Source organism: Lotus japonicus, chromosome 1 (assembly GCF_012489685.1).
Source record: "Lotus japonicus ecotype B-129 chromosome 1, LjGifu_v1.2".
Lineage (NCBI taxonomy): Eukaryota > Viridiplantae > Streptophyta > Magnoliopsida > Fabales > Fabaceae > Lotus > Lotus japonicus.
Window position 1 is genome coordinate 95,291,300 of NC_080041.1, and position 13,877 is coordinate 95,305,176.

A 13,877-nucleotide genomic window follows, 5' to 3' on the forward strand; every position below is an offset into this window, starting at 1 on the left:
CTTAGCGACACTCCATGTGTTGTTAACTTTGATCGTTTGTTGGAAGGATCGAATACCACAGTCCCTCCTTGTTCTGGGGCTGTTTTTTTATGCTCGACAAGCTTTGGCTCCTTATCTTGCTTATGAGTGTGCAGAGGCTGCGCGTTTACACATCCAAGGATTGAGTCTTGAGAAAATAATGAGAATTTTAATAGTGGGCGTGCAACTCATTTTTGGGCGTCATGGAGATGTTGCATATTCTATTTTTAAAGGATGCAATTCTTCAAACAGTCTTGGAGAGGTAGGTAGTTCAAAGTTGGTGTCTTTGGGTGTTTAAGGGTGTTTGGGTCCAGAAGGAGAGGGCGGCCTAAGAAAGTGTTCAATAGAGGTAGGAAGAAGAAGGAATTAGACTCCGAGCTTTTGTCTTTGGCGGGGGAGGGGGAATGGTCTGCTTGTTGTTTAATTTCTACATTTTTAGTGATGATAGCTCATTCGCCCCAGTTGCAGGTTCTTTTGGTTGCTATTTTACTAGAGCTAAGAATACGTGACTTTTTGGTAAAGTCTTGAGTTTTGAACACGTCGACAACGACTTAAAACCTATTCACGGGTGGGAAGGAGAACTTAGGATAATGTTCTCTTCTTAGAGTCCTTATGGTATCTGGCTGCTTGTTTCATGATTTTTAAGAGCTCTCTTTATATGCAACTTTTTATAGACTTTTTTCCAGTTAGAGGTGGAAATGGGAAAGACCAGACCAGACTTTACATGGCCTAAGCCTGGCCTACCTCATATTTTTTAGGCCTAAGCCTAGCCTGTGACCTGTCATAGGCCAATATTTATGGTCTGGTCTAACCTCTCAGGTGGTCTGCCCCGGCTTGTGAGCCTGTTTATATGCCATTTTTTTTTCTCTTTTGCCTTTTTATCCGGTGAGTTCATATTTCAGAAGTTTGAATGATTATTTTTTATAAAAGGCTAATAGAAATTTCCAGTAGAGATCTAAGAGTGAAAAGGAAAATTCACCCAAACATAATTTTATAATTAGAAACTTAAAATTGAGTTCCATAAAATTGATCAAAAACATTAAGATCTAGAAAAAAGAACACACTGTGAAAAAAAGAAAATTGTACTCGATTGCAAATGCCCAGACTCTTTACAAGAGTAGCATCTTCCACTGTCATAGTCGTACTTGCCTCCCCACCGTCAATAGTAGAAATTGTTTGCAAATGCTCAGTGGGTCATTGAACCACTTCCCTTCCCACGAACCCCTGAACCACTCATCTTCAATTTTCACTAACACAACAAAACCATGTCTTCAAGGGAAAAAGTTGAAGCATTTGATATAGAGAAAATTGTTGGCTATGAAGGAAGAGTATTCTAGAAAATCACCATGGCTTATGTTTATGTATGGTGAGCGGCGGTCGTCAAGAAGGGTTGTTGTGGTACAAGGACACCGGGCAACACTTGTTTGGTGAGTACTCTATGGCAGTGGTGTAGGCTGACAACCTACAACCTACTTGAGGACCAGAGCCAGGTTGAGTCTGATCCGCTCAGCTTCATCGACGATGGTGGTGGCCCTTACGGTACTTTCGCCGGTGTCTAGGATGGTCACGGTGGACCTGAGACTTCTCGCTATGTTTGTGATCACCTCTTCCAGCATCTAAAACGTAATCATGACTGCCCTTTTTTTTCTTCATGTTTTAAGCAATGTAGTCAATTTAGTCCTTAAGGGGATGAACATTATGGTAAATATTAATGACTTTTTATTTGTCAAAAAAAAAACTTTAGGGTTATACTTCAACACAACAAGTGAGCTGACCACTTCCTTCAGTTTGGGTTTATGTTGGGGGAGGTAAACATATAACACGTGAAACTTATTTAATTTGGATTGCTTCAATCAATTTCCTATGGTATTTTCGAAATAAGGTAATTTTCAGGGGAAAGTGCGGAGGTAGAAAGAATAGTGGAATTGATTCAATTCAAATTTTGGCTTTGGTTGAAAGCAAAGCGAAGGGACTTCTCAGTATCAACTTCAGATTGGAGCTTGAATCCGGTTACCTGCATCAAGATGTTGTAACAACTTCTTTTTTCATTGTCTGGTGTTTGGCTGCTAGTGGTTTCTTAGTTAAGTGGAATATTATTATCTTGGATTCTTTCTTGATTTGCGCAACTGGTTCTTTATCTTGGTGGGTGGATTTTAGGGGGTTCTGTGGGGGGTGAATTGGTGTGACAGTGGAGTTTAGAGAATTTTGTTTGCTTTGAGGAAGATTGGTTCTTATTTCTTTTGTGGAGTTATATATTGGCAATTAGCATGCTTGGAGGATGAGGATCCTTATTTTCTTATGGAATGTGCCTACTGTCACAGTTTGGCACCTCTTTGTTTTCCCTTTTATTTTCTATTTCTTGTATCATGCTTTTTTTATTTCGTGGACTTAGTCTTCTCTTACCGGTTCTTTTTTCATTGTATTCGGGTTAGCACCCCTTGTGTTGTTTTGAATGCAATGACTTGGCTTATAAAAAAACAAGTGAGCTGACCTAGGAAGGTGAACAACGAAAAACATTTGTATGGATTAGAAAAAGTAAGTGGGTTGGCCTATGTGGAATCGAGAGTGATGCAAAAAATAAAAAGAGATTTTTTAAGTGGGCTAACCTACCAGGCTAAACATATAATTTTTTATAGCCTGAGTCTATCCTATATAACTAAAACAGGTTTTTTAAAAAGTCCAAGCCTTATCTTTTTTATTAAACATGCCAGACCAGGCCAGACCGCTTGACCTACTTCCACCCCTTTCTTGTTTGGTTCTTGTGGGTGTGGGCGTTTATATTTTTCTATTTAGAAATTGTTTTCTTTTTTTTTATTTGGGTTTGCTAGCTTCCTTTTTTTTTTGCAAAGGTCTCCTCAGTTTTTTTCTCACATTGCTTTGAAAAAAATATATTGTGTTTCTTAGTTGATACGTATACGGTTAACAAACCCTAAGAGTAGAGCAGAAAAAGGAAACCCTTGAAATAAAAAAATAATGTAGAGTCGCATAGAACTCATTTATTGCTAAATTTAACAACCAACTTTAGTACATTTTATGATGGAAAATCACACGCAATAATAAAAATCTAAAGTAATAAAAAGACAGATGCCAAATTGCCAATTAAAAAAGAGGGCTAAGTCACACTCGCTTCGTTTTATTCTCATAATTGTTACGCAACATTCTTAGATCCCACAGCAGAATAATTCTGCTATTCTTCCCACTTCTTCAGAACTTAATTGATGCTGCAATATAACAGACAGCACATGAAATTTTAATATATCATGTAAATTTTCATCAATTTTCAAACCAAAACTGCACAATGAGGGACTTAGAATTGGCTTTTTGGGCATTTCTTCTCTTGTTTATTTAAGGTTGGAATACTCCTTCTATTCCCTTTAATGCATTTCTTTGGCTAATAAAAAAAACTACACAATGAGAAAACTAGGGAACCATATCTTTGAACTCTTTCAACCGAAAACTTTAAGACATATATTTGATTATGAGTCATTTTACTTATAAACTGTTTAACATACATTGTTTTCTGATATGAGACTTCTTACATACATATGATTTCCCAACAATTAAGTGATGACAATTTATCAAGAAAATTGTATCAATAAATTTTTGTGGACAATCAAACCAAGTCATGAGTTATTAAAATGCGAGAATCAACTTTTCATGAATAAAATATCTCAAAAGCTTATGCTATTGGGTAAAATAGTTTTATATTTTATTCCTAGCAAGAAAATCGTGCATACCTAGCGCAGTTGGTGGAAACGCTGATCTTGAAAGGGATGTTGACACCGCACTTTGCTGGGAGTGCCTGAGCGAAGTTGTCGTTGATGCCGCCAGGAATACCACCGGCAGCAGACTTCAAGCAGTTGCATATGGCCCTCCGGGCAGGGGTGGTGGTTGCAGCAGCAAAGGCGCTCTTCACTCCGGCGCAGCACCCTGGGGAAGGAGCTCCGCCCCCTGTGAGGTAAGTAATGCACGGTGCAACGTTCGCTGTGACCTGAGAGCATGTGATGGCTTGCACCACCGGTGCAGCACCCATCACGGCGACACACATAATCACAATGCATGTCAACTTGAGGCTAACCATTGCCATTGATTTGGATATAGAACAAATATGGTAGAAAGAAACCAAAATGCTTAAGTTGTTGTTGCTTAGTTTGTTTTTGCTCTTGGTGAGTTCAAGTGATGGAGAATGGTGTTTATATAGGACGCTGAAGAGAGTAGAATACACTAAAGGTGATAGGACTCACTATCCCACCCTTCATGAGCACATGGCTTGAAAATAGAGGTTTGATTTTGCATCTTGTTTTTAAATAAATTAGATCGTTAAGGCCGAAATGATGGATACATCATTGCAGCTACCTAAGCTACTCCAATTTACTCAAACTGGCCACCCGTCACATGAATATGTAGGTATGGCGTTACCTATCTTGCTGTTTTGAAGTAAAACTAGCCAACCGGCCAGTAATTAACCACAACAATGCTTGAATGGCACCATATTCACGGCACCGATATTCGATGAATACGAGATGATTCAAAATCTTCCTATTAATTGGAAAGTTCAGAATCAATCCAGATAAGCTTCTAAGTTGTTTTACGGTGCCAAAAATTATTTAGAAAAAAAAAATGCTGATTTAAACAAGTTATATATGAGTTCAGTATTTTTGGTTTAAACTTATCCAGCACTAAGATTGATCATATTAAATAATTAGGTCTTTCTTAATAAATTCTTCACCATATACACAATTCAATTGATCTCAATTATATGCTTCAAAATCTAACTATCTACTAATTGTGTTGGACTTGTTGGTATGTACTTGTTAATTATTTTATCACACCAATTAAGTGCCACTTAGTATGAAATAACAAGATGGCTATTATTTTGTACCTTGGATATATAATTACGACGAAAACCTTTAATTGGGTGGCTGACATTGATTGGAGGAGAGGATAACCGCTCTCGTTTTTGTTAGATGCTTGTTTTGTCAAAGTTAAATGGTTCAAAAGACAAAGCCCAAAGGCTACAACAGCCAGCGATGCAAACAAGCTCAAGATTTGCGGCCCAAAATTAGAGTAGGCTTGCTTTCAACTTAAGCAATTCCTGTTGCTAGGGTTTGAAGAAAAGCTAGCCGCCACCCCCCTTGGAGGCTCCTCCCCTTTGGGGGGCTCCTCCTCCACCATGGAGGTTTCTCCTGCTCTTTGTAGGTAGTTTTCTCCCACAGTAGGTGGGTTCCCTTCCACAATAGGAGGATTTGCTACCCAATAAGTGAGTTGTTTTCTCTTTTAGGTTATTTTCCCTTTTATGCATGTTACCGTCCTCTCCGCCTACCTCCACTCACCGGCCGCCACCGGCACACCGTTCTGCAGCCTTGTGCCTCTACCGCCGTTTCTGTGTCTCTACCACCGCCTGTGACTCCACTCGTTCCTCCGTCACTGTCATCTCCATCTGTTGTTGGCTTTGTTCTGAAGACCACAATCGCCTTTGTTTTTCACCCCTGTTTTGCTTCTTGTTGCTGCCTATGGCGCCACGACTGTGACCTCCACCGCCATCCACCAACTGCGGCTTCCATCGCTCATGACAGTATCTTGGTCTCATCCTTTCATTCCTCTAGATCTGGTTTGCTGCGGGGCTTGCCCCTGTCTTAAAGGTGTTGAACACCTGAGTTTATGATAGCCTTGTAGCAGAGATTGCTGATGGCAGAGCCGGCAAGGTATAAGAAGTGACGTTTAAAGCTATGAATATCAAATATTCTCTTCTGTTTGCAGCAGATCTACTTTGGATTTGAGCTATGGAGCCGCCGCTGATCCTCCGCTACCACTACTACTGTTCCGCTACCCTGGTTAGGGTTTGGAGACCCTGAAGGCTAGGGTTTGTCTGGCCCAGTGTTCATGGGCTCAGTGCTATTGGGCTTGTTTGTTTTTGCAAGTAGTTGTTATTAACCTCCTAGTTCTAACTTCGGGTTAGGTGTAGACAGGAGTCATGGGCTCAAGTGTAAGAAACTGACTTGTAATTCTCTGTGGGCTTGCCCAACCAGTTGTACTACCATTTTGGGTTTTGGGCCTGACCCATGTTATCAATGAAATGTTCACCTTTGACAACAAAAAAAAAGTAATTCCTGTTGCTGGCTGTCATAAGTTGAAGGGCCAAAACGGAGAGTGAGAGAGTGAGTGAACTCAAATCATGATGTAAATTAGGTGAGTCATAAGCATACCAAACACATTGATTTAGATTGTCACTTCGTTCGTGAGTTAGTGCCTTCGGTCAATTAGATATTCGTTATGTACCTACTTCACTCTAGTGTGCTGATATTTCTACTAAGGCGTTTCCTCGTCCATTGTTTGACCTTTTTCGATACAAGCTTAAGTTGGTCTTAATTCAACGATAAGTTTAACGAGGGGTGTTAGAAATAAATATGCATAATATCCTATAGGATATTCATTTATTATTATTCAGCATATTCTGAAATATTTCTTAGCATATACTATATTTTTCCTATTATAAGTAACATTGCCTACCTCACATAATATGTGATAAAAGTTATCACATACTCTCTCCGTTCCTTATTAATTGTCCACTTTGAAGAAAAAAATTTGTTCCTATATATCTGTTCACTTAGAGTTTTAAGAGAGCATTAATTGATGTTTTTCCAAGAAATACCCTTACAGAAACAATCAATGAAGAAAGATAAAATACATTTTAAAGGGTGATATAGGAAAACAAATAATACTTTTATGAAAATCAACATAATTAATTGTTTTCCTTAATTTATGCAAACTTCCTCTTCCTGAACAGATAAATAGGAATGGTGAAAGTATTACACTATTACAAATATAATGTAATCACAATGACAAACATGTCGTTGATTAGATTAGATACATAGTGCATGCATACCCATTCTTTTTAAACGTATCATTAAGTTAATTAAGTTTAGTAACTTAATGATGGGGACTTAATGAAATAGAAAATATGTATATTTCACTCAAGCAATCCTGTTTGATATAAGTAACATCATATAAGATAAAACTCTTAAATTAAATATTTTTTTTGGTACATCGGAAATTTTCTTTAAGTTAATGAACGCAATTATATTAATAGATACAAATTCAAAATATTTAATTTTTTTTTTCCAATAGAGAAGATCATACCAAATAAAAAAAATTCAAAATATTTGTTTAAATTAGAACAATGACACCCTAGTTTATCTACATCTTCGGTGGATTATTGAAAGTTGTTTTTTACTTTAAAATCAAAGTTGTTATGACTTGTTAAGTCAACAAAAACGACACAAACATCCAAAATATTCCGAAATCGAGCAGAATAATTAAATTGTCCCGATTAATTGAGCCGATTATGCATTGTCTTTTTGCGGAACATATATACTATCAGCACTAATCATCAGCGACTTGAAGCCAACCTTTGAAAATGCATGCATATACTGACATTGTGAGAATTTTATTGTTTAAAATCAAATTGTTGCCCCCTTTTTTGTCATATATCCATTTTACATTTAGAGCATTTTTTCTTTATCACACGTGAATTGAATCTTACCATCCACTTTTTAATTTTATTATTTTCTTCATTATCATTACACAGTCTTAACTCTGAAGTAAAAGTTAACAAGAAGGGGATTTGAGAAGTAATATTTAACCAATAGGAATATAAAATGTTTATTAAGATGTAAGATAAATATAATTTTATATAGGGAATTGTTATTCAGACCCCCCAATCTATTTGTACCCAAAACAATTTTAGAAATCAAAAAATACCTCTGTCGAATGCACTTTGAAAGTGCGACCCATATCACACCTCAGACACTTTGAAAGTGAGACACTTGACGCACTTTCAAAGTGAGACAACTGTCTGACTTTCAAAGTAAGACACATGTCTCAGTGTCTGACTTTCAAAGTGAGTCATCTCTTTGAAAGTGAGACAATTGTCTCACTTTGAAAGTTTGTTAGGGTCGCACTTTCAAAATGCGATAGGTTGCAGAAAAAAAAAACTTCTAAAAACGAACTGTAAGACCATAAAAGAGGAGAGAGAGAGTGAGAGAGAGAGAGAGAGGAGGAGGAGAAGATGAAGGTTGTTGTTGTGGTGGTGATGGTGACAGTGGTGGTGACGGTGGTGGCGACGGTGGTGGTGGTGACGGTGGTGGTGGTGGTGGTGGTGGTGGCGGCGGTGGTGGTGGAGGAAAGAGGAAGAGGTGAGAGGAGAGAGAATGTGTGGAGGGGGTGAGGAATTTTTTTAATTTTTTCATTAAGGGTATTTTAGTATTTTTGCACTTTAAGGGGAGTTTGGAATTGATATAGGAGGGGTCTGAATAACAATTTCCTTTTTATATAATACTCACTACACCAAAAATTTCATTTTACAGCGCTTATTTTTTCGATTTTACAACGCTTAAGAAGTGCTGTAGAACGTACCGCTTTAGTACTGTCAAGCGCTTTTCTAAAAAAGCGTTGTAGAACATGGCATGTTCTACAACGCTTTTATAAAAGAAGCGGTTTAGTAAATGCATATACTAAAGCGAATTTTAGAAAGAAGCGCTTTAATAAGTCCTTCTACTAAGCACTTCAATTATGAAACGCTTTCATATACGTGTTTACTACAACGTTCCCATCAAAAAGCGTTTTAATATAAGTGCATACTAAAACATTCCTATACAGAAGCGATGTAGCACTTGTTAAACATATATATATTTATGGGCGGTCTGAAGACATATTCTGGGGACTCAAGACCTAGGAAGTTCTATTTCCTTTAACTAGAATCACTACCACCACAAATTTACTTGCTTCACCAATACAATACAAAGAAAAACACCCTTACAAGACTTCCCAATGTGCCCCTGTTACCATTAAAATAAAGAAATGAAAATTGTAACATTCTAGCTAACATGAGAATTATCTATTGAAAAAGAACATAAGTCCATTTTTACACATCAACACATAACAATTCATAACGCATACCAGATGAATATCAACAGAAAGTCCATTTTTATCGCAGCAACTGGCAAACAAGGGTATCCGCCTGTTCAACAAAGATGTACGTTGATGTTTACAACTCCAAAATGAAATAATTTAATACTAACTGATTCAAAATTCAAATGATCACCTCAATTAAGGTAAGACAAAAAAAGCCCAATGAAAGGTGGATAAATAGATCTGAGTGAAATTAAAATGAGAACATAGCTTGAATGGGAAAGAGAACTAAACAAGATATGAAATGGATAGATTGACTCCCACACGTTAAGTATTCACATCAGATTAGCATATAATTGGAAATAGATGCAAGAGGATGTATCCACAAAACACTTTATACCATGATAAATATATAGATAGAAAAAATGCATTCACACAAGACACTATGCCTTTTCATTGTCTAATAAGAACTAGATATGGAAGAAGAGGAGGGAGATTATCAACGTAGATGGCTATGCACTCGGGATTACCGAATCTGTAATGCAATTAGAGGATATAACTGATTACTCTTTTTTTGCAGGGGGTAATAAAATAAGACATCCATCAATAAAAGGATAGGATTGTAACGGAATTGTAGGAAAGAGATCTACCTAAAAAAAGAATACAAAAGTAAAATAAAAAACATCAATAGGGCAGAGCTATGCATTTATGAGCATATCCCTAAAAATACCATGAAGTAGAATCCAAATGCTTAATACTATCCAAAAGAAGCTTTCATCGAACACTTAGTGAAGGTACTGTAATTATGCTACAAACAATCCATATTAACAACAGCATTGCTGCAATTTTTTTGCCCTTTTACTTCTACCAAAAACCAGCAAACTGATCACGAATTGGACCTAGAACACAGCCAACACTCCACTATTCAATGACTTGGCACACAACACTCTCCGAAGATCCAACAGAACTATGCTATAAATAAAAAGATGCAGAGCACCACCGTTGAGAGCATTGTATTTGCTCTGAAGGCAGTTGGGGAGAGTTACGAGGGCTTGGATAATCTCTTGGATACTTTTGAATCCATGTTTGGAGATCAAAGACAGTGTAAAGATGATAGAATGAGCAAACTCTATCCCAATTGTGGCCTTTTCTTCTTTAGATTGAACAACTTGAAGAAGTTACTTAAACCCAAAATACGAAACTATTTTGTAATCAATTTTGAACCATGAAACTTCAAAGAGTTTTTAACTTCATGCTCCCCCAAAACTCAGAGAATCTTGTTTCTCGTGCTTGCTCGTGTCAACATAGAGCCAAGGGACATTTCAAACAAGCATCAAGATGGAACTTCTATTATCACAGAAACCTCAGTAGAAAGAGACAGTGTCAAAGATATCTAGCTCCAGCGGCTTAATGATGTAAAAAGAAGTTGATTATTAACAAACACGGAGAAACAAATTCTAGGAAAGGATAAAGGACAATGATTTCATGTGCTGGAATTCAAGACACATATATATATATATTTGTTATTAGAACTTAATTTGTTCTTCACATGCTTATAAAAAAAAAAGGCTTAAAAGCATTTTTTGCCCCTGATGTTTCAGGTTTGTGCAACTGACACCCCCCATCTATTTTTGTCCATGTTTGTACCCTCAATGTTATTGAAAAGCAAATTAACGAAAAGGGCTGACGTGGCTTTTATTTTTTAAACCTGCCACGTGGAAATAACGTTGAAAATTGGGAAAAAATTGTGAGAGAGATTCGAACCCAAGCTCTGGACATGGCAAAACCAACACTAAGCCAATTGAGCTACATAAATAATTGTTATATTTAGCAACACAATTTTATTTATATCATTTACCCTCCTCTAAACCTATACCCAGATCTTCTTCCCACTGCTAACCAAAGCTCCAAACCTCACATTCTGGCAACAGACATAACCAAAGTAAACGATAGGAGCCTAAGTGGGATGTGCAAATTTCTTCTCTCCCTTTCCTTTTCACAAATACCTGAAGCTACCCATAATCAAGCCCGCGAGTGTGAAGATCCAAGTTGCGATGTGCAAAGATCTCAGATCATCCTTCCCCCCCCCCCTCTCTCATTCTCTTCATCTTTCACCCCCAATTTATGGTAAAACTCCCTTTGAGTGTTTACCGATTGGGTTTCTGGGAAGGGGGTGGGGTGGGTTGCGGTGGTGGTTGGAGGTGGGTGGGTTTCTGGTTTTTGGGGTGGGGGTGGGGTGGGATGCGGTGGTGGCCAGCAGTCAGTGGTGGCCAGCAGTCGGTGGTGGGCGTTGGGTGATGGCGGTGGAGCAGAGCGGCGCGACGGTGAGGCTGTGGATTAGGTCTCCGTAATGGGGGTGGGGGTCGATTTGCGGTTGTGGGTTGCGGTAGGGATGAAGTGAGGTTGGGTGTGGGTGGCTGTTTGAGAAGGTTTGCGGTAGGGATGAAGTGAGGTTGGGTTGCGGTGGCTGTTTGAGAAGGTTTGATTTTGCAGAAAAATTAGATCTCTGGGTTTGTTTATGAGTTCGATTTCTGGATTTTGTTTCCAGATCTGAGAAGAGAAGCACAAATTGATGGAGCGTTGGAGGATCACTTCAAGAGCTCAAGGAGTGTCTGAGGTTGTTCCTTGGTTCTTCACTGTATCCGCTAGCTGTTCAAAATCAATCCCTTTTGAGTTTTGTAATTAATTTTGGCTTCACTCTCAGGTTAAATTACTAGCTGGTACCATTGTTAAATTACGCCATCGAGAGTGTTCCAGACCTGAAGGCTTACCTAGGTTCCAGGTTCTCCTTGAAGTCTAGCATGAAGCCTCACGAGCTTAAATTCTAGAGGGAAAAGTGTTAGAATCGTTTTGATATTCTGTTTTTGTATTGATCTTGGACCTAAAACTGTAGAATGCTACTTTTATGTTGCCAACAGATTGTTTCAGGGATTTCCTTGAATTTTTCTCGTTTGAACTTAATTATTTTATGATTTTGTGGGAATTTTTTTTATTATTTTTCATATGATTTGGATTTTGGAAAGAGTATTGAAGATAAAAAGCTTGATGGGAAGAAGATCTCGGTATAGGTGTACAGGAGTATAAATGATATAAATAAAATTGTGTTGCTAAATATAATAATTATTTATGTAGCTCAATTGGTTTAGTGTTGGTTTTGCTACTTACATGGTCTGGGTTCGAATCTCTCTGACCCTTTTTTTCCCAATTTCAAACGTTATTTCCACGTGGTAGGTCTAAAAAATAAAAAAAAAGCCACGTCAGCCCCTTCCGTTAATTTTTTAACGTCACTTTGACGGAGGGGTACTCGCTACACTTTTCAATAACATTAAGGGTACAAACATGGACAAAAATAGATGGGGGGTGTCAGTTACACAAACATGAAACATCAGGGGCAAAAAATGCTTTTAAGCCAAAAAAAAAAAACGTGTTCTTCACATCTTTATAAAATTGTTGCGATGACGTAGATGTCATTGGATGCTCAAACCTGATTTTATGTGTTGATGCACCCTGGATGAAACCAGTTTTAGTACTTTGGGACAGAGACGGGTGACACATAAGTGTTTCACTAAATGCTTAATAAATACACTTTTTCAGTATTAAAAAAAAAAGATGCAGAAATTAGACAAGAACAACTGCATAACATGTATATCAAGTCATTGGTATTAATTTTGCTAAGAACAACTGTTTAAATAAAAGAGGTGGGCAAAGAGGGAGTTCTGGACTTACAAATAGATAATTGTATTGAGAGTTAGCAATTTAAAGAAAATATTGCAGCAGAACGCCCCAAAGGAGAGACCAACAGTTATCAATGATGTGCTTCTGCATTTGGTGAGAGAGGCAGGGCTCAGGTCAGGTGTTTAGTCTCCTTGATGGAGGTTCTGAGAAATCACTAATCAAGCTTGATTGTTCTCAGGTTCATTTTCCAGAAGCTTGCGTGAGGCAGTAGACATCGTGGCTTCGGTGAGGAGCTTCCTGCAAGAGAGAAATTATGAATCGAAGGGAACAAATATGAGGGAAATCTTGAATCAAGAATAAGAGGTCAAAAATCAACCGGCAAGCTGATCTATACTCCTCCGTTGCAGCGTTAAGGTTGGGGCCTTTGCAGGAGGAGCCGAGGAGGAGTGATGGGTTGTCAGGACTGTGGGAACCACAACCGCCACTCCCTTCCTCTCCCATGGCTGCTCCACCATCACCACCTCCTCCTTCTTCTTGACCGTCACCACCTCCTTCCTTCCTTCTAAATCGCCTCCCCCACGCTCCTCTTCCAGCCACCGCCACGCACCTCGTCGGATCTGTTGTGTCGCCGCCACACTCCACTCCTCCTTCTTGGTCGCGTCCTCTCTCTGCTCCTCTCGTGCCGCCACGACACTCCGTTCTCCCTCGCGAGGTTCCGATCCGCCACTATTTCTCCTCTCACGCGCCGCCACGTTCGTCGCTGTTGTTCCTCCACGGGAATCCGTTCTGGTTCGCTTCCTCTTTCCCCCCAAACACACTTGCTGGAAAGAATGAAGGTTTGGGGGGTTTTTGGAACCAACCTGCAAATGAGGGAGAGTGGAGGTGCGGGATGTGAGAGAACGTGTATACCAATTTTTTATTTTTAAAAAAATTGAAGTTTTTCTAAAGCGCTTTATTTATGTGAGGCGCTGTGAGGACACACTTTCTTTAAAGCGTGTTTGATATAGAAACGTTGTAAAGACTTTTTATCTTGTACGGGATCATTATTAACAGGCTCTTTGATATGGAGCGTTGTAGATAATCTTATATTTTAAAGCGTTCTTCAAATATAAGCGCTTTAGCAGACACATGCATAACTGTTAAAGCGTTTGACATAATAAACGCTTTAAAAGAGGCGCTTTAGTAAGTAATTTCTGGCGTAGTGACTGTTAGTCACTTATTGACTAACAAGAAATGACCATCAGTAAATTTCATTCTAACTTTTATTTATTTAT

General features: G+C 38.4%; 1 protein-coding gene and 2 long non-coding RNA genes across 5 annotated transcripts; 1 reads left to right on the top strand and 2 right to left on the bottom strand.

Moving 5' to 3' along the window:
* Positions 1-2,979: 2,979 nt before the first annotated feature.
* On the bottom strand, positions 2,980-4,180 carry LOC130732266 (non-specific lipid-transfer protein 1-like). Its single transcript, XM_057584354.1, has 2 exons — positions 3,756-4,180; positions 2,980-3,239 (listed from the first exon to the last, which is right to left on the bottom strand). The coding sequence occupies exons 1-2, from the start codon at positions 4,103-4,105 to the stop codon at positions 3,230-3,232; spliced, it is 360 nt and encodes a 119-aa protein (XP_057440337.1). The 5' UTR covers positions 4,106-4,180; the 3' UTR covers positions 2,980-3,229.
* Positions 4,181-8,690: 4,510 nt separating this feature from the next.
* LOC130728039 (uncharacterized) lies at positions 8,691-13,657 on the bottom strand. 3 transcript variants are annotated; one of them, XR_009015524.1, is made up of 4 exons: positions 12,980-13,587; positions 12,655-12,900; positions 8,977-9,037; positions 8,691-8,855 (listed from the first exon to the last, which is right to left on the bottom strand). It is a non-coding gene; the product is annotated as an uncharacterized LOC130728039 (long non-coding RNA). The 3 variants fall into 3 exon arrangements; XR_009015523.1 differs by having other exon boundaries at positions 8,691-9,037; positions 12,980-13,583; XR_009015522.1 differs by lacking the exons at positions 8,691-8,855; positions 8,977-9,037 and having other exon boundaries at positions 12,573-12,900; positions 12,980-13,657.
* LOC130728040 (uncharacterized) lies at positions 11,041-11,869 on the top strand. Its single transcript, XR_009015525.1, has 2 exons — positions 11,041-11,330; positions 11,381-11,869. It is a non-coding gene; the product is annotated as an uncharacterized LOC130728040 (long non-coding RNA).
* Positions 13,658-13,877: the final 220 nt, after the last annotated feature.